General features: G+C 45.8%; 1 protein-coding gene across 1 annotated transcript in view; it reads right to left on the minus strand.

Moving 5' to 3' along the window:
* Positions 1-18,878: 18,878 nt before the first annotated feature.
* The window catches only part of LOC143429770 (uncharacterized), a 57,503-nt gene continuing 51,147 nt past the window's right edge, over positions 18,879-25,234 (minus strand). The window contains exons 2-3 of the mRNA XM_076905535.1: positions 22,934-23,086; positions 18,879-19,903 (exon numbers count right to left, since the gene is read on the minus strand). Coding sequence (XP_076761650.1) covers positions 18,884-19,903; positions 22,934-23,086 — 1,173 coding nt within the window. The 3' untranslated portion in view covers positions 18,879-18,883. The remainder of the gene's footprint in view (positions 19,904-22,933; positions 23,087-25,234) is intronic.

Below are 25,234 nucleotides of genomic sequence, written 5' to 3' on the forward strand. Positions count from 1 at the left end.
TGTATCCCGCAACGATCTTAAGTTTCGCAATTTTCTACCTTCAACCGTAGAGTTCCTCTTCTTTATTCCATTCTACTTATTAAACGTGTATCGGGTAATCCCAAGTAATCAAAGAGGAACTCGGACAAATTCAGGAATTGCTTTTAATAAACGAAACGCAAAGTATTTTCGAGATAAAAATTCGATAATTCACTACTAAATTCGTAAATTATTCAAAAGAGAATTGTAATTTTAATTCACTCTGAATTCCTGAAAAAAATTCATCAATTGGAGAGGAGGAAAGGAAGTAGTAGACGTTCGAAACGACGTCTCAAAACAGCCCAAACGATGCGTTCGATAATCTATTACCCAGTTTCCAACAGGCTCTGACGGTTTAATTAAACACGGCACGAACGCACTCGCGGTAGAAATTCGGGGCGAAACAGGCGTCGAAAGTGCGCCTCTCGAAATTTACTTTTCCGAATAGACTAAAGTTGTCGGCGCTTCCCGTGCAACGGGAACAGGGGAGGAGATCCCCGGGTTTGGGCGCGGGACACACGGTGAGAAAGGAACGAGCTGCCCCCCGGTGCCATTTGCCACCTTGTTCCTCGTATTTATGCTAGCGCGGAGATCCGGCGTGTTTACGCGAGCTTTAAATCCTCTCCGCCCCGTGGCGCCCCCTCCGTCTGAACCTTCGCTTTCTGCATCCTCGCGGAACACTTGCTCCTTCGACCTACGGCTTTTCACCTACGCGGGGGCGCAGAAGGGGGATAACGCGTACGCGCAATGCACGATCGCAGTGATTTACCGGCGAGAAGTTCACGCGCGGAGACTCGCTCCAGGCATTGGAAGTTAATTGCGTGGAAATTAATTGAGATCGTCGCGGGAACCGCTAGTCACTAAATTTTGCCGGGGCACGTATTCGCGGGCGAGCCGAGCCGTGTGACCGGGACATATGCAGCCACGTCGATAGCAATTAACAGGGCTGGTGTGCGTGCGTGTGCCTTTTTTTTTCATCCCCCTTCCGAGCTGTAAGCCGCAAATTATGTAGCGGCGCGTATCTTACGGGATGTAAAGAAGTCTCGCGATGTCAGAGGTCGAACGCGGCCTCGAGTGATTCGAGCGTGTTGGACGGTGGGAGATATTAGATAGCGCCAGGTGTGCAATTAGGATTTTGGAACACCTCGAAAGCTTCTTTCGTTACTTACGTAAAATTATTATTCGATTCTGGATATGTAATGTATGTCGAAATAGTAATTTCGATGATTTATCGATACGAGTATAGAGGAATTCTTTTGGTATTGTTTAGAATCGCGATATTGGGTTTGCAGAACAGTTAAATTGTTAACGTCGTTCTTAAAAATTTTACAGCTATCCGTACTTCAGAAAATACAAGGCAACCGTATGGCACACATACGTGCGCACGAATTGCAAGGAATCGATAGCATAGATACGTAAATGTCAGTAACAGAATTTATAGATATGTACAGAGGGTATTTTTACAGTGACCAATGGGAGCCATCGAGCTATCGCTAAACGTAGATTGATAGGTCTCGAAAGCAGCAATGCATCTAAGTATGCGTGTATGTACAAAAATAGAAATGCGAAAACATTTCGAAAAATAGATAGCTCCGAGGGAAATAGTCAGCCGTTTGGCAATCTGAAATTTACGAATTAAAAAACTCCAATTAATTTTTTATCGGTACGAGTACAACCAACTAACAATAAACGAGAAACAACAATTAATCTTTCTCAATTTATATTAGAAAATTTTTGCTAAAAACCTCTATCGTACAAAATGTTGAGTCCGCACATCACCATTATCGCTGCTTGAAATACTTTCTCCTCTAATCGAAATCATGGAACCGTAGACAATGAAGTATCGATTCCCAAAATGGTACTTCGCAATTTTTAGCATCACAAAAGTAGTAGAGATAATTCGAATCCACCCTCTGATCGCAACGCTCGTCGAAGTACGAACCAGCGACTACCACCCCCTTCACATGCAATCACTTTAATCCCCGCTCCGCGATCGCCTGTTCTCTGCGAAAGGCAAAGAAGTTTCTTTCACGAAACTCTCGTTAGTCTGGATTCGCGTACAAGCGTCGACTATGCGACGCGTTATACTTTTGGTCTTTGAGTCGGTTCACCCCCTCCCCTCTTGGTACACAAATCACCCACATATCCGGCTTTTCCGCGAAATATCGAGCACGTGATCGTTAGTGCGTGCAGAAATACTTCCTTCAAAATTTCCTTAATACAGCTGCCTACTCTACGACTGACAAATCTTCGTCCACTCTCGATCTAGCGGTCTAGACAAACTTTAGATTAAAAATTCATTATATTTCTATTTTAAACAGATTAAATATAAACTTTCAAACGCTTCTGCACCGACGACTCACGGCAATAGTAATTTACACGTTGCCCGTACAGAAATTTATTCGGTCGTGACGAGCTTTACCATCGTAAAGAGCAAAGAAAAAGAGCGAAGGAAAACTGGTGGACAAACAAAACAGTGGTTAGGTCGGAACCCGGCGAAAATTCGCGCGGCACCTGAAAAGAGCACACCGGGGACGGGCTGTAAAAAAGGAGATCGAAGTTCTTCGCCGGCGAACCGCCATCTTTAATAATTTCACACTTGAGAAAAATGAACAGTCTATTCATAATCCTTTCCCTTGACGAGGATCCGTCCTCCCACCGAAATCCCGCCAAAAGCGATCCACAGACCTCCCCACCCCTTCCCAAACCCTCGTTCGCCCCTTCGCATCCCCGTTCCTTCTTACCCCCGTGGAACGCTGCCGGGTGCTCATTCATTTAATTTCAGTCATTGCTAGCAGTCGCACCCCTGTCGTGCGACCGACAAAAAATAATTAGTGAAGCCTTACACCCCTCTGCCAGCCACCCTGTCGGTAGCTCTCCTCGCTCCTACCTTCTCTCGCACCCCCTGCCCCTTTTCGACTATATTCTCCCTCCCACGGTTACGACAACTACGACGTCGACTACGACGACGACGACGACTACGACGACGACGACGACGACGACGGCGACGACGACGGCGACTCGACGCCCCCTTTCAACCCCACGGGTACGTAGGTACCTTGCGCTCGAATTCTCTCTCTCTCTCTCCTCTCTCGTTCCTCCTCCCCCTCCCCCACTCCCCGTTTCCCTACCAACCCAACCAACCAACGAATCACCCCCTCGCCCCTCACCAACTCCAACCGCGCATACCTTCCTTTTCTACCTCCTCCTGTTCCACCCCCGACCTCCATCTACTCCTCCGCCGCCTCCTCTCTTGAGCCACCCTCGTGAGCAGCAGCAGCAGCAGCAGCAGCAGCAGCAGCCGCCGCCACCACTACCGAGTTCTACCGCCAAAACCCTAGCTCAGTCAGCCACCCCCCCGGTATAGTCACTTTCTCTCTCTCTCTAGCCCTCTCTCTCTCCCTCTTTATCTTTTACGTCCCGCTCCCCCGACCCCTGCGTCCGCTCGCCCTGCTCGTGGCCTCGGGCGGGATGATTCAGGCGCCAGTAGGGCGCACCCACCTTCAGCAGGGGGTGCGCTGGGGTGAGTCGTAGCGGCGGATGAAGGCAGAGGTGAGAGGAAGGTGGTGGATCTGGGTAGAGTGAGAGCAGAAGGTGGAGGTAGAGGCAGCGGTGTAGGAGGTTGGGGTGGCGGCAAGGGATGGAGGGGTGGGTGAAGAAGGAAAAGCGGGCGGTGGGTGGGAATCGGGGGAGAGAACAGAGGAGAACATAGAGTGTGTCGGGAACTAGGAGGGTGGATAGCCGGACGGGGGGCGAGGGGCGAGCAGCTCAGAGGGAGAACGGGCTGCCAGAAGGTGGATGGCGAGAGAGTGTGGCGGAGAGAAGGTGGGACGGGGGGGAAGAGGGGAGGAGGGAGAGATACGCGCACGGAGGGTGGTTTTCCTCGGCTGAGATATAGGCACCACCGACGCCGCGGTGGGTTATATCCTGGGCTAAGTAATACAAGGAAAAGTGCTACGTGAAGCCCTCCTGTCCTCTCCGCCCTTCTCTCGTCCTCCCTTGCTCCCTCGCTTTCTCTCTCTCTCTCCCCGCCCGTCTCTATTTTTCCCTTTTACCGTCCTACTCGGCGAGCCGGGGCCGCCCGTTCTCCGTCCTCCCTTCTCTCATCCTACTTCGCTCCTCCGCGTCTCCTGTGCCTCTTTCTCTGCCCCCTTTCTCGTTCGCCCGCCGTCTTTTCTCCCTTGTTCCCGTGCTTCCACGCTTTACGGTGCCGCAGTCTCAGCGCAGCCGGAGCAGCACAGGTGTACGTCGCGGTGCATTCTCGAGAGGAATGCGTCCCGTGGATAGGGGCCAGCTTTGTTGCGCCCGGCGAACAAGCCCCGCGTAGCCACCGCGAGAATAAGTACGAAATGAATTGCCGTTGGATGCTCATTAACGGATACTTTGGCGAATTATGTTCAGCGGGCGGCGCGCGCCGGGTCCCGTCGCCTCCTTAGCAAAAACTCGCGGGGATAATTGTTTCGATCCTTTTCGCGTCCCTCCGCGCGATGTTCTTGCATTTCCGCCTGGCGTCCGCCACCTCAATGCTGTTGCGCCCTGAATTACCGGGTGTCTCGAAATCGCTGATAAGGGCAAGAACAGCCGGCGAGGACGAATTCACGCGGTCAACGGCACTCGCGAAGGGAAACGTCCGACGTGTAATGATTTTTTCGGAGGAGTAGAAGCGAATAAATGTGCACCTGCATACATATGCAAAGTACGTTTCGGGAATAACCAGCTTTGAATATGTAAAGCGAATTATGGAATGATTTTAATAAGCGCTGGGTAGATGCGCGATCTAATCAGCCTTGGGTTACGAAAAAAAGCTGCTCTTCTTTCTTAGAGCAAGGAAAATATACATGGGTGAAAGAGATTTGAGCGTTTTTCAACTTGGAATCTCGCGATATATGTAACTCTTGATAGAATAAATTTGTACGCGTAATATCGAGATCCAAATGTATTCCATTTATCTATTAAGCGGCAGCGAACTGTAACACAGAACTTGACCCGGCTGCGCTTCTTTTTTTTTTTAAATTTGCATACAATATCGAACGTAATTCTGTCGTTGGTGAAATTTATTTCGATGCCGCGTCCGACAGGTGTCCACATAAATTATAGACTCTCAGTAATCGGCGATGCCATCTTAATGGATTAAATGTTCGTTTGAATTTAGATTCTTTCGTGTAAGAAAAATGACAGAATCGAACGGAGTTCGAGTTGGTCGCGAAAAGTGGGACGCGATCGTCCGATGCGAAGTTGCCCACGAAATTAAGGGAAAACGGGAGTGGTAACTGGAACTGTACACTGAGCCATCGCGGAGTGATTGTATAGTTCGCACGTCAACTCGAACCCCCCGCACGGATTATCACCAAAGATGGGGTTACTCCGTGGCAAGCAAAATCCAGGGGAAAAATGCGAAGGAACCAGCTGAGGTAGTGGAAAGTCGAGATGGTAACTCGAGAGTGGATGGGCGCGTAGATATAGGTTTCCCTGCCCGCGGCGAGAAAAATGCGAGGAGGAGAGGTTTGCGTAACGGAGTCGCGTTGGTACTCGCGAGTGAGTATTATAGAACCACGCGAAACCGTACGAGCGTAACGTTAAGTCGCCGCGGTGCTCTTTGATGACTCTTAAATGATGTGAGAACGCGACGTAATCCCATACGTGCACGTAACGCGCGTAAAAAGAAAATTTCCAACGCCTTGTACCACTGGTTTACAAACGAACGGGGAAAACCGGCGGAGATCGGAATCTGACGTTTTTCTGAAGGAAGAACGTAACATCTGAGAAAATGGATACCTCTGTATTCACCTTCTCTGACAAAAAAAAATAATAAAAATTATTTTTCAAGTACTGATTTCTATTGTAATTAAATCGTTATGTGTTCTCCGTAGCGAATAATTAAGCAACACACGCCCCACGAATTAGCAAACTATATGTACTATACTCTGTGGGATAGTTATGTTACGTTGGAATTAGTTTTGTTGAATTTGGATTAAGTTAGATTCAGTTTGACGTATCAGTATGCGGATATAATAAAATTATACCTGATAAATTACTAGATTGTCCGAGCTATCCCTCAAATTCGATAAAGCTGTTATATAGGTTAAGTTCAATCCATTTAGGTTAGATTCGAGTTACTTTTAATCGACATACATTTATATCGAGCTGATAAAAACGTTTCTTCGCATATTTTGTCGTGACTACAGCAATGCTATCAAAGCCTCTACTCTAAATCTGTAGACTCTGTCGATCTGTTCTTTACGCCCTTCAAAAAAATGGTAACGTGAATAAATGCACAGGATTTTTTTCAGTAAGAGATCTTACATCGCGAAGTACTTCGTTCTGTTCTTCGCTACGATAAGAATGGAATTTAATATTACTTTTTGTTATCGTAATACGATCTGCAAAATATTGGGTTTCCTGACTGCGCTTCTTTCTTGGACTCTCGCGATCCGTTCCGTTGTTGGAACGAAGCTTGGACGAATATATTTTAGGGCGCGATATAGCGGAAGTTTGGTAAATATTAATAAGAACACGTCCCTCCTCCAACCCTCGAGCTTGTCTTGGCAGTTAGTACAGGAAAATTCGAGCAGAATTTCGAATCTCAAGATATTTAGACGACCAGCGGCCCTTATTATTCTATGTAAACCGAGAAAGCTTTTCTCGTGTCTGTTAAGCAATTCTACAGCGAAATTTTTAATTAATATATTACAACGGAGCATTTTATATTACATCAAGGGAAAATCGACATTTTCCTTCTATCTTATAAAATAATACCATCCCTCTAGAAGAGATAGAACGTTCATAATCGTGAGAAAGATTCTGTCCTCGTACGTAGAGGTAAAAGGAACCTGCGAACACACGAAAAAGTATGGCTTCGTCTCCTAAATAAATATGGTTTCCTCAGGACAGGGAATTTTAATTCATAGAGTAAAAAAATGAATGTCTCGACGTATGCGAGACAGATTTAATAATGTGAAAGCTACAATGAATTTTTATTATAATTAATTAAAACGATTGCACGCGAATTAGATTCATTTTCTCTTTTCAGCTATTCAAATAATGGTAGAGTTAATCATCTTCTCAACAATTGTACGTTCCCTCGTAACTATTCAACTAAGAGGGTGATTGTTTTAAAAATGATCAGCTCTGTTTAAGGTGTGAACGACAGCGTCCTCTCCTCGAGGTTAGAGTAAATTGTCATGCTTGTCGCGAGGTGTAACATCGCGGGCCATTCCCCTTTGTGCCGGCGGGCGAAGTGAAATTAGCAAAAGTGAAAAGTAAAGACACCCTCTGGTGTCGCTAATGCCACGGTCCGAGGGCGAGCATTCCTTCGCACAAGGGGTAGCCAAGATAAATTACATAACAATATAAGTAGGCGTCGTGAGTGCGAGCCTGGAGGGGTGGGAAAAAACACCCCGGAGGAAAGAGAGTAAAGAGCCGTGCAAACAGTCCTCGCGGAATCCACTCACCCTGACGAAAGTTACTTCGAAAAATTGCCGCGTTTGTTTAAACGTATCGCACGCGATGCGGCTCGACGTAACTTCCGGCCATTTGTTACTTGCTCAAAGCGTATATAATTATTTACTTCTATCTGTGCTTCAGGCTTGAAATGTCATTGAATAAGGAGATAACGTGGTTTTTTTTATTATAAAATATAAGTAGCTTTTACTGTACGGATGTCGATAACACGCTGTAACTAAAAGAAAATTGAATTTCTGTCTGCGCTTGGGAATCTTCAATAATACTTTTTCTAAAGTGCTTCTTAAGAAAACCTTGAGAAATTAGTTTATCATTTCTTGCTATTGAAATATATAGGTATTATGATCAGTTTTATATAATGGAATTATTTCTCTGAAATTATTCTTCCTTCTGTGTTTAACCAAAATTGTTATCTTTAATTTTGCAAGTCACTCGAAGAAAATGATATTTTTGCACTGTCTTCTAAACAAATAGTTGGCGATATGTTTCGAGAAATGTTCCACTTCTTACAAACAGTCAGCACCGTCTGAGGTATAAACTTAATTTATTTTTATTCCCTGAATACTGTATTTTAACATATGCAAATCGACACGAATTCATTATTCCCTTATTCGTCCTTTAGTTATTCAGTCAATATAATTCAACCGAGTTTATGCATCCTTGTTATGCATTGAGAATTCAGGCGAATGCATTCAAGAAATTTGAATGTGCATCCAAAAACGTGGCTCCTCGATTGTTACAAAGGGTTCGTCTGATAATCCAACGACCTTCATCACAGACTTCATCATGAAACGCACTCTTGCCGGTGGAAAAATATTGCAGAAAGTAAAGAAAATTAACTTGGTCAACGTTATTTATTCTCTCCGTTTGAATATTACAGCTCGAAAAAATTTGAATTTTGAATATACCCCATTTTTTCAACCTCACGTAAATTAAACATGGTTCTCTAACTATTCGAACACAAACAAAAAAAATATTACATATTTTTTCCATGTTATAGTTATTTCCATCTGTCGCCATTAAATATCTAAATATTTAATATAAAAATTAAACGATATTCAAACGTTCTAAGTCTTGCTATATTTATATTAAAGAGCCAAAGGTCTAAAAATATCAGGCTCGAATAGCCTCCAAAAACTGAATTTCCTCACGAGAAAAAAAGATTGCTATATACTTGATTATGTTATACGTGTACACAAAGTTTCATTAAAATTAAAATTCTCGAGTTAGCCTTCCCCTATCAGCCGTACCGCGCTCCTTAGCCAAAATGTCCAATCTACGAACTTTGCATTTTTCAGGATATTTTCAAATATTTAAACCCCCACCCGGTTTTCCAGATTTTTAAATAAAATTGCATTATCCCATACAATATGCTCGAAGATTGTGAAAACAGTGCAATTTATTTTTCACGCATTGCGTTCAAATGTAACATTAATAGAACACGTGTAATTCAATATTTCCGTCGGCTCGAGCAAAATGGAGGGAAGAAAAGCACCGCGAATCTAATAATTTACGATACTCCGGCGATCTCGTCCGCGATCGGCGGTTTTTCTTAATTAAAAACGAAAATCACGAGGCCGCGCGATGCAAATAGGGGCTTAGCTGGCGCGCGCCGGAAAAACTGGAAATCTCGTCGCAAATTTTCATCCGCTGCTGCATCAAGAATTCCCTGCCTCGCGAGCGCGTGAATTTAAAGCGGCGTAGGGGCGCGGAGGGTGGCGGCGTGCGAGTAAGAAAAGCAAAAGAGTCCTTGGGAAATAAATGCGTGACAAATACCGGGGACGTTTTAACAACGGGCGACGCCGGCCGCGGGAGCAAAGGACCATTCATTTAAGCCACACTGTTTCGGTTAATGCGTGACATGTGGTTGAAAAAACACGGTAAAACTCCAACAATGCGCGGCAAGTGGCGACCCTTTTATCGTCCGGAGAGGGGTTAGCGATTCATCCCTTCATTATTCGGGAATTAGTAACCCCATTTCGTTTCCCCTCTCTAGTTACCCTCGCCCACACCCCTTTCCGTCTTCGCCGCTCCCTGACCCTGTTATCTCGTTGCCCGCGTCTGCCTTTTCCGTCGTTGCATCGAGTAACAAGAGTCGAACGTCCCGTCGATCTTTAACATCGATGCGACTAGATGCCAACCGGATGTCCGCGAATCAGAATTCCAAGGCGAATGATCTACTTGCTGAGAGCACTGTTTGCGAAGGAAACAGATTAACGTCTGTCAAGTTGACATTTCGCTGTATTAAGATGCGTATTAATTAATTTAGATTTCAGGCACGAGCTATTCGAACTTTCAAGTATCTCTTCCAGTTCTGCTACTTTTATTCAGAAATATTTACAATCCACGTATCGATATTAAGCGGCGCGAAAAATACGTTGAAGTGAAATGAAGCGTAATCGTCGAATCACTTCCGTTTTACCTTCGACCGTGTTTTAAAAGTCAACGATAATCCGATGGTAGCCGATCGGAACTGTTTCCCAGAGTCGAGCGAGCCGATTGACGTCGAACATTCGACGCGGCGTGAAATCACGCGCGATTAAAATTTCACGAGCGTCAGTCGCGCGAGCCCGCCGCGGTCCCCCCGAAAATGCGTCGAACAACCCGGTCGCAGCACGTGGGTCGCGCTGGGTCCGATGTCGCATTAACCTAAACCGTGGCGCGGCACGCCGATCGGCGGGATCAACGTCACGCGAAACGCGGCGCAACGGCGATATTATTTATTTAGATTTAAACAAGCCAGCCACGGAGCTAGGCTAGCACATAGCTAGCACATACGTGGCGCGTATATAGCGGCAGAGAGAAAGGCCGACACCTCGGCGCCGAACTCACCCTCCTGAGACTCTGCAGACTCACCTCCATCCCCCTTCCACGCACCCTTTCAGCCACCCCGCGGGCGAAGCATCCCAATGGCAGCCCCCGTTTCGCAAACCTACACCCTCCTCTCCACATCCTCCAACCTCCTTTACTCCCTTCTCTCTCTCCTTCACCCGACGCCACTCTCTGATCCTCCTTCCGTCTCTCTCTCTCTCACCCATCTCTCCCCCTCTCTCTCCCACTCTCGCGCTGCCTCTCTGATCTAGCTCCACTCTCTGCCTCTCGTTCACCCCCTACCCCCCTAGCAGCCGTATTCCTCTCGCTACGCTACTCGTCTCGACCCGACCATCCACCCGTCCAACCGCCCACCCGCCAACCTACAACTCCTACGTACCGAGCGACCCTCGAGCTATCTCCAAAATCATCCCTTACATTCTAGAGCTCGGCGCGCTATCCTCCATAGAGGATAGAAGCGAGCGTAGTCGGACGACGTCGACGGGGCTGAAAGGGAGGGAACCAAAGGGTGGTGGATGAGAGAGAGAGAGAGAGAGTGAGGATGAGACGGGCACAGAGGAGGGGGAGGGGGATAGGAAGGTTGAAACGAGGGTAGACACTAGCCGGGATATAGGTAGGTATACTGGATACTACGGGAAAATAAGAGATCTTCCCGCACGACTCGCGATACGAATTACAATGGCCGGCGGGGGTGGCGGCGAACGTAGGTCGCCACCATACCACCTCTCTACCGCCCCCTCCCACACCCGAGCCTCCGTCACGGTAACCCGTACGACCTGCTCTCCGCCACACGTTCCGTTGGATTCTTACACAATTTGAGCGGCGTCGCGGCAGTCGGAATTTTAAAGCGAACCAGCCGTTCCCAGGATCGTGATCACCAGCGAGCTGGTGAACGCGATCAACGGTAATAGAGTTGCCCGATATGCACCGTTCGCCCGGGTATTTGTTAATAACTAGGTTTGCACCCCGGCGAGAACGCGTCGGCATCGAGCCGTCCAAGTTTACAGGCAAGAACTTCGCTGCGATTCCCTGTTGCGGATCTACTGGGTGCTCCGACTGTTTCGCCAGTGAAACGTATCCGCCTTGTATCGAGCAGTGATGGTCATCTTTGAATAGTTTGGTGTCATCGTGAGAACTGTGACACTAATCTATAGTATTATGTAAATATCATACACCACTCCAACATCATGGAGTTCTAAAGTAAATTCGAGCTTTTGGTTATAATAAATGAAAACGCCGATGTATTAGATAAACAAAATAAGGATTTGTCTCAATTTTTACATCATAGCTATAAAAGAAACGTTTTTCAATTTCTAATGATAAAGCAGTGTTTCGTTATTCTCCACATATTGTTTGTTATCTTTTTGTGGAACACTTAGGGGTCGTTTGCGGAACGCCAATGTTCCACGGAACATATTGTAATTTGGGAAACTGTGGATTATGTTATTGGTTCTCCTGCAACGCCCTCGTGCTTGTTACTGACAATTTCCAACGTGACGTTATTCATTAATATATTATGCTCATTCGTATTAATTTACATAAAAAATTCATCTTCGTACATTAAATCATTAAATATACGTAAAATTTTGTTGATGTTTATCAAAATGAATATCTTTGGGTAATTAAATATTCGTCAAAATGTATATTATCTTTCATTCAAGAAACTGCCTTATATAATGAAAACAAAATACGTTCTTTTCTTACATTTTTTTAAAGCTACTAAAATCCCTCGTTTATACTTCTTTTAATTTCGAGACTATTTTAGCAGTATATTAATCATCACCACGATTACCACGATCGTTCATCAACCGTGTATCAACCATTTTTCTACATTCTCCTCCACACTCTCGATATCGTATATCGCGTTAGAAGAAATAAAAGAATCATTAACGAACCCCTCGAAATTATCGATCAAAATTCACCTACTGTTAAAATGGCTGACTCATTATTAACCCTTCCTCAATATTAAACCCATTACATTCTAAATACTTTTTCCCATTTCCACTCTGCTTTTAACGCTCATTATCCGTAATTTAAAACCACCCTTCTCGTCGTTCCATAACATCGCATTGTAACACGCAAGACGGAAAAGCGGAAATTCTCACGAAATTTATCAAATATCATTATCGCACGCTGACCTGAACGCTCGCGCCATCAGCGCGGCGACTAATCACGGTGCTGCCCAAAAAAAATAGAAGTAAAAGCAGAGGAAATCCTCGATTCCATTTACGCGCGCATCATCCAACTCGCCACGATTTCTCGCCAGACGATCGATCGACGGCGCCTGGTGGCTGGATATCGATATTTAACACCCCCCGAGGCCTAATGGATATCCGCGGTGACGAACGAATCGAGCCAGGGCATTGTCGAGCGGTCGCGCGCAATTTACTTCTTTTTTTTTCACCCCCCTCTACTCCCAGTCGGAGGAAGCCCGTGACACGGAGATCACGAGGAGCTCCCCGAGGAACAATGGACGTCACGCACGACTCGTGGCCTGGCTGGGCCGGAGGGGTGAACGGTTAAATCGGCGCGCGATTGAGTTACGCCACTTAAGCTTCGATAATATGGCCGCCGCGTGCGGTGACGCTTTGACTTAACTCGCTGGGAAGTCTAAGCATGCTACGTTTCGGCACTATCGGTGCGCGAAAATAATTAGAGCTGGGTTGGGGGATGAAGAAGACTGGAACGTTGCAGGTTACCAGCTATTACCTGAAATTTCTGGGGAAAGTTGCGTCGTTCCCTATTGGACAGTGGCAATTTGCTGGATCCTGGCTTTGATTCTTCATTTTCTTCAGAGAATTTTAGAATAAATTGTTCTTTGTTGCAAAAAAAATGTGTACTCTTAGATAATGTAGAATTTAACTTGAATAACTTAAATAAGTGAGAAGGAAATGTCTAAATTATCAATTTTCTATTCACCAGAGAATAGATTTTAACAAATATGAAATATTAAATATTTGTAATATGAAAATTGAATAACTCCTCTAGTGGAATACAACATTATCAACCTAAATGACAGCAATAACTATATAATGTAAACTAACCACCAAGAAAATCAGGCAACTAAACGATAAATCACCCCATTGTCACTCCTTTGTTGGCGAACGTAGAAAATGACACTTGCATCGCACAACATCGTACCCAATATGATTGGACAATGCAGTTTTTGCATTACGAGATATCACTCGACTCGAAAATGATAGTCGACGCATCCAAGCGTAGAAAACGAAAGTCGAGGGAGGTAAAGAACGAGGAAACGGCGGGACACGAGTCAATACGGTTCGTTCAACGGATTCGCGACGGATTCCGTGCGTACGTACCCGTCCCTCGGGAAGAATGTAACCGTTCGTTGAAATCTCCGGCTGAGTTTCGGCGCTTCTTAATTTCTGCCGCGAGATACGACGCATGGGGTGTCTTCGAAATAAGTTTCGTAAAATAATTATTACGATGAATAGAGAATACTGTAGATTTGTGTTAAAAATATTTTCTTGCTTTAAGAGCTTGCAATTAGTGTAAAAATATCATATATCTCAGTTAAAATTGTATCGACTGTAGATTAGATAAATTTGAATGATTTTATTGTGTTTAAGGTTTTACAAACTCTTCTATTTTTTACTTGTTAAACGAAATTAATTAAGGTTGCAATTTCCTAAGTTGTCATTGATCAATTACTGTTTAAATATTTTATAACAGTTGAATGGCTTTTATTCCATTTCTGAAAATTTCGATTTCATAATTTGAGGATTAATTCGTTGAAATCGCTTCGAATTTCGATACTTATGCGAAATTCACAAACTTTCCACGTTTCATAATAACTTTTACAGTATAATCAACTACGAATCAGCAGGAATCTCGTTCGAACAAGCAACGCAATGGCTCGTGTCTATTCCAAAAGGAACTCTCCCCGTTATCGTCGAATATAATGGCGACTTCTCGATGATACGAGCGCTTCGAAGTTTGCTTGTACAGCGTCAGCGTAATCATGGCGTTTGATTAAAAGTCATTCGATGGAAGTTGGTGTTGAATTTTGAATAGAGATTCACGTTTTTAAATAAACAGAAACTTCCAAATATTTTTCAATCTCGTCGATCTAAAATATATTAAACACTTTCATTGATCGACGCGTTTGCTGAACGAATTTCAAGCATACGATTAAATAACTGATACCTCCGTTTCTTTTTAATAATCAGTGACGTATTCGTATACTACATCGAAGAGGTGAAATGACGGAACTTGGTGTTGAATTTTGAATAGAGACTCACGTTTTTAAATAAACAGAAACTTTAAAATATTTGTCAATCTTGTCGACCCAAAATATATTAAACACTTTCACTGATCGACACGTTTGCTGAACGAATTTCAAGCATACGAAATTAATCGTATCAGGTATCAGTTAATTACTAATACCTCCGTTTCTTTTTAATAATCAGTGACATATACATATACTATATCGAAGGGGTGAAATGAACTGTACGGAAAATTTTGGCCAGAGTCCGCCTGGCTCGACCGTGGATATTAGTTCCTTGATTAGTCATCAAGAGTTTATGGCAGGTAGACGGCGAAGGGTGGTTCAACACTTTTCCGACACAATGGCGGGATTTTCATGAAAGCGTTTACGATTTGACAGAAACTCACGGGCCTATTCAACCTGAAGTCGTAAACGAAAACTTGTGCTCCAGCGATATAGAAAATTCTAAACGTTCCGACTAAGGGTTGTCCGGGTCCTTATAATTTTCTTAATCGCGCGCGGTAGCGGGTGTCGAAAAAGTACGGAGCTGAATAATTTCATCAGGAACGATTCTTTTCGTTAACAATTTAGTATTTTGAAAGAAGCAACTTAATAAAGCAATAGAGAGATTAAAGAATGATCCTAATTAAAATTCTTAGGAAAATCATTAGCTTTGTTTCAAGTTTGAACATTGTTAATTTTAGATTCTATCACTTTCAATGCTCACGTATGTGTTGGAGAACGTTACATCTGGAGAACGTGTGCGATGACTATTTGAATAAAATAGAAAATGGCCATATTTTTCGATCGATAGTAATACTTAACACACGAATATTTTATTTACACCGATACGATTCATAGATTATTCAGAGATTACAATCTCCACGACAAACCTAGCAATATTCTTAAAAAATCTACACAAACCCGTTCACCTTAAAATACGCCCTTCGAAAGCAACATAACTCCACCAAAAAGCAAGACAAAAACTACCCTTCCGCCTTAGTCGAACCAAGCATCGAGAAGCATGTCCAGCAGCGAAGATCGCGACAAACGAGGTCCCCGTGGTCCTCGTCCGTGCCTGAAGTCCGCGAGGGTGACTCGAAGGGGTCGAAGCCGAGCACCACGAGCGAAGACGGATCGCAGAAAGGAGGGACACTCCGGTTTCTTACAATCCTCGTTATTCCGGGCGAGCAGAGCGGGCTAGCGGGGAAAGCCACGAAATATCCGAAGAAAAACACGTTCCCAGGGCGGAATCGATAGCAACAATGTCGTGGCAAAAGCACGAGGCCTCCGGTCTTCTCGCGTTACTGGCGCAGGGGCGGTGAAGGGGGGGATCCTCTGAGCCGTGCGCTTAGAGGGTAGAGAACGGGGCGAACGAACGAGGGGCGAGAAGAGGAGGAGGGTGGTGCGCGCGCGGTGGAAAGAGAAACTGGTGTAAGGGGTAGGTGCAGAGGGAAGAGGAGCCGGTAACAGGAGCGGAAAGGGAGGGTGGGTGGTTGGTTGGTTGGGTGGTGTGGTACGGGGCAGCCTTATTGGAATCGTGGTGAGGGGGCGGCGAGTTTTCCTAAGGGCAGAGGGAGAGGAACGGAGAAGACAGGTGGCGAGGAGTCGGACGAGGGTGAGACGGAGAGGGATAGGGGACTTAGAGAGCGAGAGAGGGCAGAGAGACGCCGGTTGATGGAACGAGGCCGCTACAACGTTGGCAACAGCCAGATGGGAAAAGGCTGCATTACCTATGGTGCCTCGAAGAAACGATCCTTACCTAGGGGGATAGAGGCGGAGGGGGCGGAGGGCAGGTAACCTGCCGCCGCCCTTCTCCGCTTTTGTTAAAGGGGGACTCGATGATTCCATCCTCTTTGTTCGCGATATTAAAGTACATCCAGCCGCCCCCGGCCCAACCGCCACCTCGCGCGCCCCGTTCGTTGCACACGGCCAGAAGTGTCAATTGCGTTCATTGTTCGTTCATTGAGCGGTGGATCGGTCGATCTTTTCCGCGGGCGATCTCTTCCCCCGGTTTTTCGTGGAGGAACGCGCGGATGATGATGGACGAAGGGGTTGGGGGGCGCGTGGATCACGCTGCGCTTGTTGAATTCGATTAGGGGGTGTCGTTGGTTTTGGAGAACTATTTCTGAGCAGGAATTATCTTTTTTTTTTTAGCTTTTGTATTGGTTGCGAAGCAAATGAGAAACATGGAACTAATTTCTTTGCTTGAATAAAGTCATTGCTTGTTAATTGTTTCCATTTTATCGTTACTCGTCTGAGTTATGCAAGATATATTTGTCATTTATGAATGCACTGAGAATTCTGGCGGAGATTGTGTTAAGAATTTTTAGAAGAGGGACACCATATCGAGATTTTCTGAGGATGCTAAAATCGTATTTGCTTTAGTGGAATGTTTTATTCTTGTTGTTCAACTATTAGTTGGATGCTTGATTGCTCATTGACAAAGAATAGCGAGATAAAAATAATGTTATACTTATTTATACGTCGCAGCGGATGTATTTATTTATATTAGTAATAATAAATTTATTTATTCTTCTTCTTTTATTATTGCTCGTTACACGAAATGGAAATGAATATTAAAATTTAAACCCAAAAGGGATGAATGACAGCGCTGTTTATTCAGATTTTGTAATTTCATGTATTTTCCCATTTTGTTCATGTGCAATTTAAATATAATAAAATAATAATTAATAATTAATTATATATATATAATGATGATAACTGTCACGGTAATAATAATAATATAATAATAATAATAAAATAATAATAATTAATTGCAATATTATTCATAATAATACAGTCGCGCGTTTTTTTATCCTTAACAACTAGTTGCGCTATGTTACAACGATTATATACAAAATAATATTCAGATTCGGTGCTATTCAACGCTTCTCGCAGTGTTCCCCGTTTTACTCTTATTCCCCTCAACATCTGCGTCTACTTTCACAACGATTATCAAACTCCTAGTACAAACACGTCCGCGTGTGACCACACGTCCACGCCGCTCTCGCGACGTTAACAGCAAGCTAATATAATACACGAAGAAACTACCATTTTTTTTCCCTTAATATCATACACGAGGCTAGTCTACACGGTCAGATACGAAAATGGTTTAACGTCGAACGAGCCATCCGCGACAGCACTCTCTCGTTCTCGACGACAGCTTTACAACGTCCATCGACACTTCCACCGAAAAAGGTGACGCACATCGTGGCCCCTTACGACGCCTTTGGTATAACAACGTTCGCTCCAAGCGAGCTCCCGATTACACACAGACAACTCGCGTAGTCCCAGTACGGTTCCCGTTTCATCGTAATTAAACAACGATCCATCGAAATCCGTCGAGTTAAGCGTGTAATCGCGCGTCCACCGATCGCGTTGGGTCCCAGACACTCCAAAAGCGACGAACAACTTCTAAACGAGGACAGTTCCGTCTGATCAATTTTCCATCACTGTTCATCGTTTATCGATTGCTCGCGACTTATTATCAGCACGTAATAAATGCAACGCGAAGTATACAACTGAAATAGAAAACGAACAGTCATCCAAAAACGGTCGCGCGTCCATTTTTAATCTGTAGAATCCAATTACAAGTTGTCCATCCATCGGGGATCCGTTTGTCGACGGTGAGACGAGACACGAGAAGCGTCGCGGGTCAACCAGCCGATAGGTCTTAATTCCGCGATTAAATATTCAGAGACGCCGCGCTAGCCGCCGTCGAACGCGCCGTCCATTTTGGTGACCGCGGTCTAACAAGTGAGTGGCGTTCGAGCCGGATCGCGCGCGCGCACCTTGGACAGGAAGCAGCGTGATCGGGTTTGCGATCGTCCCTCTGTAAATCGGCGACACGACGTCGACCCACATTTCGACAGACTCACGAATAATTCGTCCCGCCTCGCCGTCTATATCGATGCGCCTGGGGCCGAGGATCCGATCCGGCCACGACTTTAACTGACGTTGACGCCGCGACCAAAGTAATTAATCTTATCCGGTTTAATAGATGATCGCGTTAGCCGGCAGTTTGAACGACAGCGCGGATCGGATATTGGGCCGCGTGTTCTCCTGGAGAACGCGATCGCGGATCACGGAGTCGGTGGGATGCTACGTCCGATTAGCCGAGTCGACGAGCTGCGAGTGCATCCTCGATTTCCATCCTCGAACTCGAAAATAGCTCTCGCCAACACTTTGAAGAAGGAAAGTTCCAATTTGTAAAATGAACGATCGTACATCCGCGGTACGATCGGTTCAAACGAAATACGGGAACGACCAGCGAGGAAAAAACCGGTGCAACAACTCTGTGTCCCGATCGTTTCACATTGCCCAAAAATCCTCTGCTGTCTTTCACGTGCGATTCTCCGCGGTCTGCACAGACATCTCAGAGCCCAAGATCAGTCCGCTGGACAGTACGTTGGTCGCAGAGGGCAGCACGATCGGGCTTGGCATCGTCATCGACGGTCTGAGCCTCTCCGTGAGAGCGAGCATCACTTGGCAGTGGAGATGCTGAATGGTGGCCAATAGATTGAGATTGGTATCGATCAACCCAGTGGCGGGCGAGTATCTGTCCCTCTCCACGGCGTCGATCTCGTCCGCTGGCAGGATGGTCACTTTCTGCTCGACCTCTGTCTCCTTGATTGCCGCGGCCTTGTTCTTCTCCGCCTGCTGCAGTAGCCTCTGCTGATGCTTCAGGTACGACGTAGTGATGGGAAGACTGTAGTCGATGGGCGTGTTCTTGGGGTCGAGACCAGGGCTCCAAGGCCTTGGCAACGGCTGGCTGGGCTGCGGGGATGGTGTTCGACCCTCTGGCAGCATCCGTTTCCTCTTCGACGAGGCGGAACTTCTCGAGCTGGCGCGATCCGACTCAGGGGTCCTCCTCGACTCGGGCAGGCTCTCCGCGGTTGGTAAAAAACCAGCGGTGACCGACTCCTTCTTCAGCAGATTCGTGATGCTCAGGGGATTGTACTTCTCCTCTTTCTCTTTGTCGACTTTGTCGACCGTCGACACTGAGGCGGCAGCGACGGTGCTGCTGCTGCTGCTGTTGCTGCTCCCTTTTTGGTGCCTCTGATGCCTGTAGCTGTACAGAGGCTTGCTGTCGCTGGTGTGATTTCCCTCGCGCAGCTTGGGGCTATTGTGCACGGTGGTCGTCGAGGTCGCGGCGAGGGCGGCGCCGGCAGCCGGGTTTGGGCTCAACGGTGTCGTCGTCGACGTCAATGTTGTCGTTGTCAACGGCGCCGCGGAGGTCGACTGCGATTGGTTGGATAAATTCGTCGGGCTTGGGGTCCGCGGGCGTCGTTGGCATTCCGTGCACCCCAGCAGAAATCGTGTTACCGCTTCCCGGGGAAGGAAGGCGTACGTCTCCGTGATCTGAAACGAAACAGAAGAATCGTATCAGACTGGGTGGCTCGGCCGCCCCCGCGGGCTCGTCCGCGTTTGATGATTCCTCGTCGAACTGCGAGGGTGCGCGAGGATGTTACAATTTCTTTGAGGAACGCAGTGGTGCGAACGAGACTCTTATCAATTTATAATCGATCGTGACTGGGTTGAATTTGGTTGTCTGACGATCATACAATTTCTGCAAGGTTAGCGAAAGCTGATTGTTGGCAACAATTTCTTTGGTAAATAGCAAACGGATGTAACACTTAGTGTTAATTCTCAAGGCAAACTTTTTTTAAGTTCTCATCCATTTATCAATTTTACATTGAGTTCCATGTTACAGATTACCAACTCAATCTTCTTGAATTCAACTGATAACTGCATAACAGTTCATAACTGTTTTTATTAAATGTAATTACGTCTGAGAAGATAGCAATACCGTCTAGCCCTAAACGCCACGCACCAATAACTTGTTTTTCATGCAACTTTCATCGAGAGCTTGAGAAAAGGTTCGTGTCGCGACTATGGGCCTCTGTAGGTAACTACAGCGTGGGTGTTCCCCGCGATACAGATATTCTCCCTCTACCGGGCTAGAAAAGCAATTGGGCCTGCACTCGCGGCGCTAGCAGCGCTGGTGACCCTTTTAAGTCCGCTGTCAAACGTCTGCGTCACGTGTTGCCGTTTCACGCGAAACGCCCACTAAGGAAAATTCATGAGCAGTAACGGAACTTTGATGTCTTTGCGAGGAGGTATTTAGCTGGAGGGATGTTCTCTGCCTCTTAATAGGAAACGTTTCTCTCTAAGGAGGCGGAGGAGCAGCATAACTTAATCAAGGATGGGAGACTACGAGCCGAGGAAGGCGATGGCCGGTCCCGTACACACGTGCACGGCTCGTACGCGTGCGTGTGTGTGGAGGAGACGGTGCATGGCACGCTGAGGCAATTCGATGAGATTTACTCGAGACGAGACGAGACAAGACGAGACGAAGGAAAGAGCCGTGGATAAGAAACGGGGATAATGGCTTCTGGATCGACGTGACACACTGGCGAAGACAGTTCCGTTTTTGGAGTCCTTGCAGATTGACTGCACGTCGCGTTATTATTGAAGCGACAGATAAAAGGGGTGGTGAACAGGAAGTGCGTGAAACTTGTATTTATAAATATTTCAATGGTGAATAATAATTTGTGAAAGTAACAAACGGATCGTTTATTATGATTAAATGCAACACTTCAAGATATTTTTGTAACGTCTTAAATCCTTATGTTAAACAGTTTTTGACATGCTTTCAAGAGGGTAATAAAAGTTTAATTCAGTTAACATGAAAATTACACGTTACAACCACGTATCGGATTTTCTGATCTAATAGTATAATTAATAGCCAGTACTTTTGCGTGAGCTGATTAAAATCTATTATAACAAAAGGAAATGGAGGGTAATTAATGTGTATAGCATGTATAAAATGTCGCAAGCTTCAAGCGTAACCCAACAAAAATACTGTAAGACACAACAATGCAAATCACGATACAGATTTCGTTTTAGTGGAAAAACCAACGGATACCCTTGAGAAAAAAGCAAAATCCAAAGTTCTCAATTTTAATTAATAACATTTCACCGCGATGTTCCAAACACCTCATAACAGCCACGAACCCAATCCCAAAAGCGCCGTATACGCAACCAAAAATCTTTGAAAACTTTTCCCCACCTTGCGTTACAAGTAATCGTGAAGAACCCCGCAACCCCGATCGATTATTCAGCGTCAGCCTTAAAACAACACGGGTCCACGGGGACAGGCGCGCGAGAGGCGCTACCGCGGAGGGTAGTTTCCCGCCAGCCAATGAATCACACTCCGTACCAGCCGACTTAAACGTTAAAACAGTTCCAGGGTCGCGCACCGCGAGAGGCGAGCGTCGGTGCACGCGTCGCCGCGTGTGCGAGGGAGAGCGCGAGCGAGCGCAGGCCCGCGTGTGGGTGCACCCGGTAAGCAGGCAATGCAACAAGTGTCCTGAGGTTTTGAATCACAAGCAGATCGTGGCGGTCGAGAGAGAAAGAGAGAGATAGAGAGACAGAGAGAGAGAGAGAAAGAGGACGCGACGTGGCTCGAATGGGATAGGGGGTTGGGTGGGCGCGAGTACGGGGCGGACGGGGTGGACGGAGGGGCTGCGAAGAGGAGGCAGGAAGAGGAACGGACAGGAGGAGAAACGGGGCGAACCGATCGGGTCGCCTGTCTGCTGGAGGACGATGTAACGGAGCAGATACGATACCCCGGAGAGAGGTTTACGCAAACGCGCGCCGGAACACGTGAGATGACGTGTGGTATCGAGTGTTCGACGCTTGAATGCCCCGATGCCTTCTCCCGTGGGAACGGTAAATATCGCGTGTCGCGGCCGGCCATGCAAGAATTCGGCGCGCCCACGATCCTGAACGAATTCGGGGTCATCGCTGCCCCGCGCTGATACGGATCTCCTCTGGGGGCACCCTCTAAGCGATTCAATTCGAATGGCAGTGGACAGTGGGTTGAGGGAAGCTTTGTTCTTCTGACAGTACCATTTTGTTTTTGGTAGCTATGACATCTTAGTCGCTAAGCTTTCCTCTTTTCACATTTTCCGTTTCTCACTTTTTGGGGAAAATTAGAATGCCACTGGTACTCTGCTATCTTTGTAGAGCACTTTCAATGGTTTAATTCAATAATCCCTAATCTGGGATTGGTAGTGCTTTGAACATCCATCTTTCGAGGATGCGCTAAGGTATTTACATATGCTGACGCGTATGGTGAATTCTAAATAAGAAAACCAAAAGCCATAAACCATGATTACTAATATTCTATTCAGTTTGTGTACACGCGTTTTTAAGAGCTTTCACTAAACCTTGCAAAAATGTATTTTAACTAAAATACTTTTTAGGAAAAATGATACAGGAGATTCTGGAATCTCTGATTACCCAGAAATCTTTTTGCAGGATTGGATGGGCAAGTTAATTTCTAACTGCATCGACTCTGCAGAAAAGTAATGTTTTGAAACTTACCGTCCTGTACGTTCTCTTCTGGCCGGCATGCTTTCCCGGACGACCCTCAAGGTCAACATGGACAGCATGAATAATGTCGAAGAAGTTCTCGACGATCGCGACTTTCTTGTACACTCTTCCGGGTGGAACGGTACCCTCGGCGCCATTTAACGTCTGAAATCAAAACGTATGATATAGTTAGAAATTCAATCTAACTTTTAAATAGTTAAAGTAGCTAAGGAGAAGGCGATAGGTTCCGAGGAATTTAGAATGACTCGCGTTAATATCTCCCGTTGCCACGTTACCGCGTTCCATTAAAAAGCCTGCCTTACTTTACAGTGAAAATCGAGTTACACGTTTCATTCCACTAATTAGTTATTAGTAATAATCGACGAATATTTTTAATTACTCCGCGTATTCAAGAATTTTCAATTTCACGCGACGATCTAACACAATATTTGTTCGTCTCAATGCCATCTAACTCACTGCGTGTAACTGAACTGCAAACAGGAAGGTATCTACCTTCGTGTCAGATGCACACTAAGTTCCTGCAACTGCCTTACCAACGAACGCTCACAATTCGCTACTGTCGGTAAGATAGGTCACGGCATGACCCGTAAACTCTATGGTCGATAATACAGATTTCTACCCAACAACAACTCCATGATACTCTAAATTCAGTCTTTCCTTTAGAAAACACACCTGAAAATCAATATGCCTTTAGAAAAATCATTAAACAAGTGCGTTCTCATAATTGCAAATGTTTCATTCCTAAAATCTAACAACGAGAACCATGTTTAGTTCTCCATAGAAAAAGGGGAGAGCAGAATGCTTGCAATTTTTATAAACTGGATCGCGTCTCCTACGATTTAAGCCAAAAACTAGACGAGGTTCCAAGTTCTATCACGAAGAACAGTCAACATCCTTCCAGCAATGATTTCCTTAATTTTTGCACCACGGGGGTGACGTTGGGTTGCCGGTGGAGAGAAAAAAACTGCAACTAGTCTAGAAACTTAATTAACCCCAGGGTGGCGTGACGGTCCGCGTGTATGGGGCCGCGGTCAGATTGTTCGTACAAACTTTCCGACCTTAAGAAGTTGCGGGCGCATGCGCGACATTATTGTATTTCCCTAAACACCTGTTGAAGGGTAAAGTTGAACTCGTGGGGTGGGCTTACGACTCGGTTAAGTGGCTGCGGTCAGGCAGGATAACAACGCCGATATCTAGGTGACCGCCGCCTTAAGATAACACGCCCGTGCGCCCGATTGAACGACCACGACCCGTTCGTTCCTCCACCTCCGCCGCCCGCCCCCCATCGTAATTGAACGTAATCGCAGCGCGAGTGTCCCGCGCGCCTCTTCTTCGCCGTCGTCCGCGAACGGAAATCGATGCTCTCGCAAATATCGAGACGGCGTGATCATTCAATTTTCAGCGGCCAGCGGGAAAGATGACGGGCTAAAACGGAACCAGTTCGATCCGGCGGCTACTTTTACCGCGATACGCTAATACTTAAGTGTTCCGCGTTACTAACGAGCTATTCTGAAAATAACCAGCTCTTTTTTATCCAAATACCGTCTGCTGACTGTGCAGAGATCTTTTACCAGTTTAAATAATATTTAACTGTCCTCGACCTATGCGATATCTAATAAATGGGCAAATTTGATAGGTATACTATAACGTATGTATGAGAAGACAGAAGGAGAGAGGGCGTAAGGGTAGAAAATGGAGGATGAACGTTATGTTGTAGGCCTCCTAGTTCAGTGCTTGCGATTGTAAACGTAAATAACAGGCAATTTTTAGGAAAATTTGACAGGAAAAATAATAACTTTATTGTGTACGTTTGAAATGTTCATCGAGCTCCTCAGGAATTAAAAGAATTGGCTTTTCAGTGAGCGTCAACGTGTTAAGGCTATCTAGCAGACCCTACCATGGAAAGATGGAGACTAGCAGTAGTCTATATACGCTACTATCTATCTAAAACCGAGCAGGGGTACGCAACCCTAATTCTGACAAATTACCTTAACGATTACGAACCCATTTAACAACCTTCTCCTCGAAAAAGCTCGCGACCAGTCCCCAAGTCTCTCGCCAATCACAAATTTCACGGGGTAGCAGAGCGAACAGACCTCGATCTTGGGAACCACGATAATCGTCGATGATCCAACAGAGTTCCGGGGTCAGACAGCGTCCACCCCTATCGAGATAGTCTGGGCTCGATCGAAACAGGCGGAGATTAACCTACTTGGGGGGGTGTATGTGTCTTGCTGTCCGCTTATGTAAACGTACGTGGGGGTGAGTTTCACGGCTGAATACGGCCAAGCA

The sequence above is a fragment of the Xylocopa sonorina genome, chromosome 12 (assembly GCF_050948175.1).
Source record: "Xylocopa sonorina isolate GNS202 chromosome 12, iyXylSono1_principal, whole genome shotgun sequence".
Lineage (NCBI taxonomy): Eukaryota > Metazoa > Arthropoda > Insecta > Hymenoptera > Apidae > Xylocopa > Xylocopa sonorina.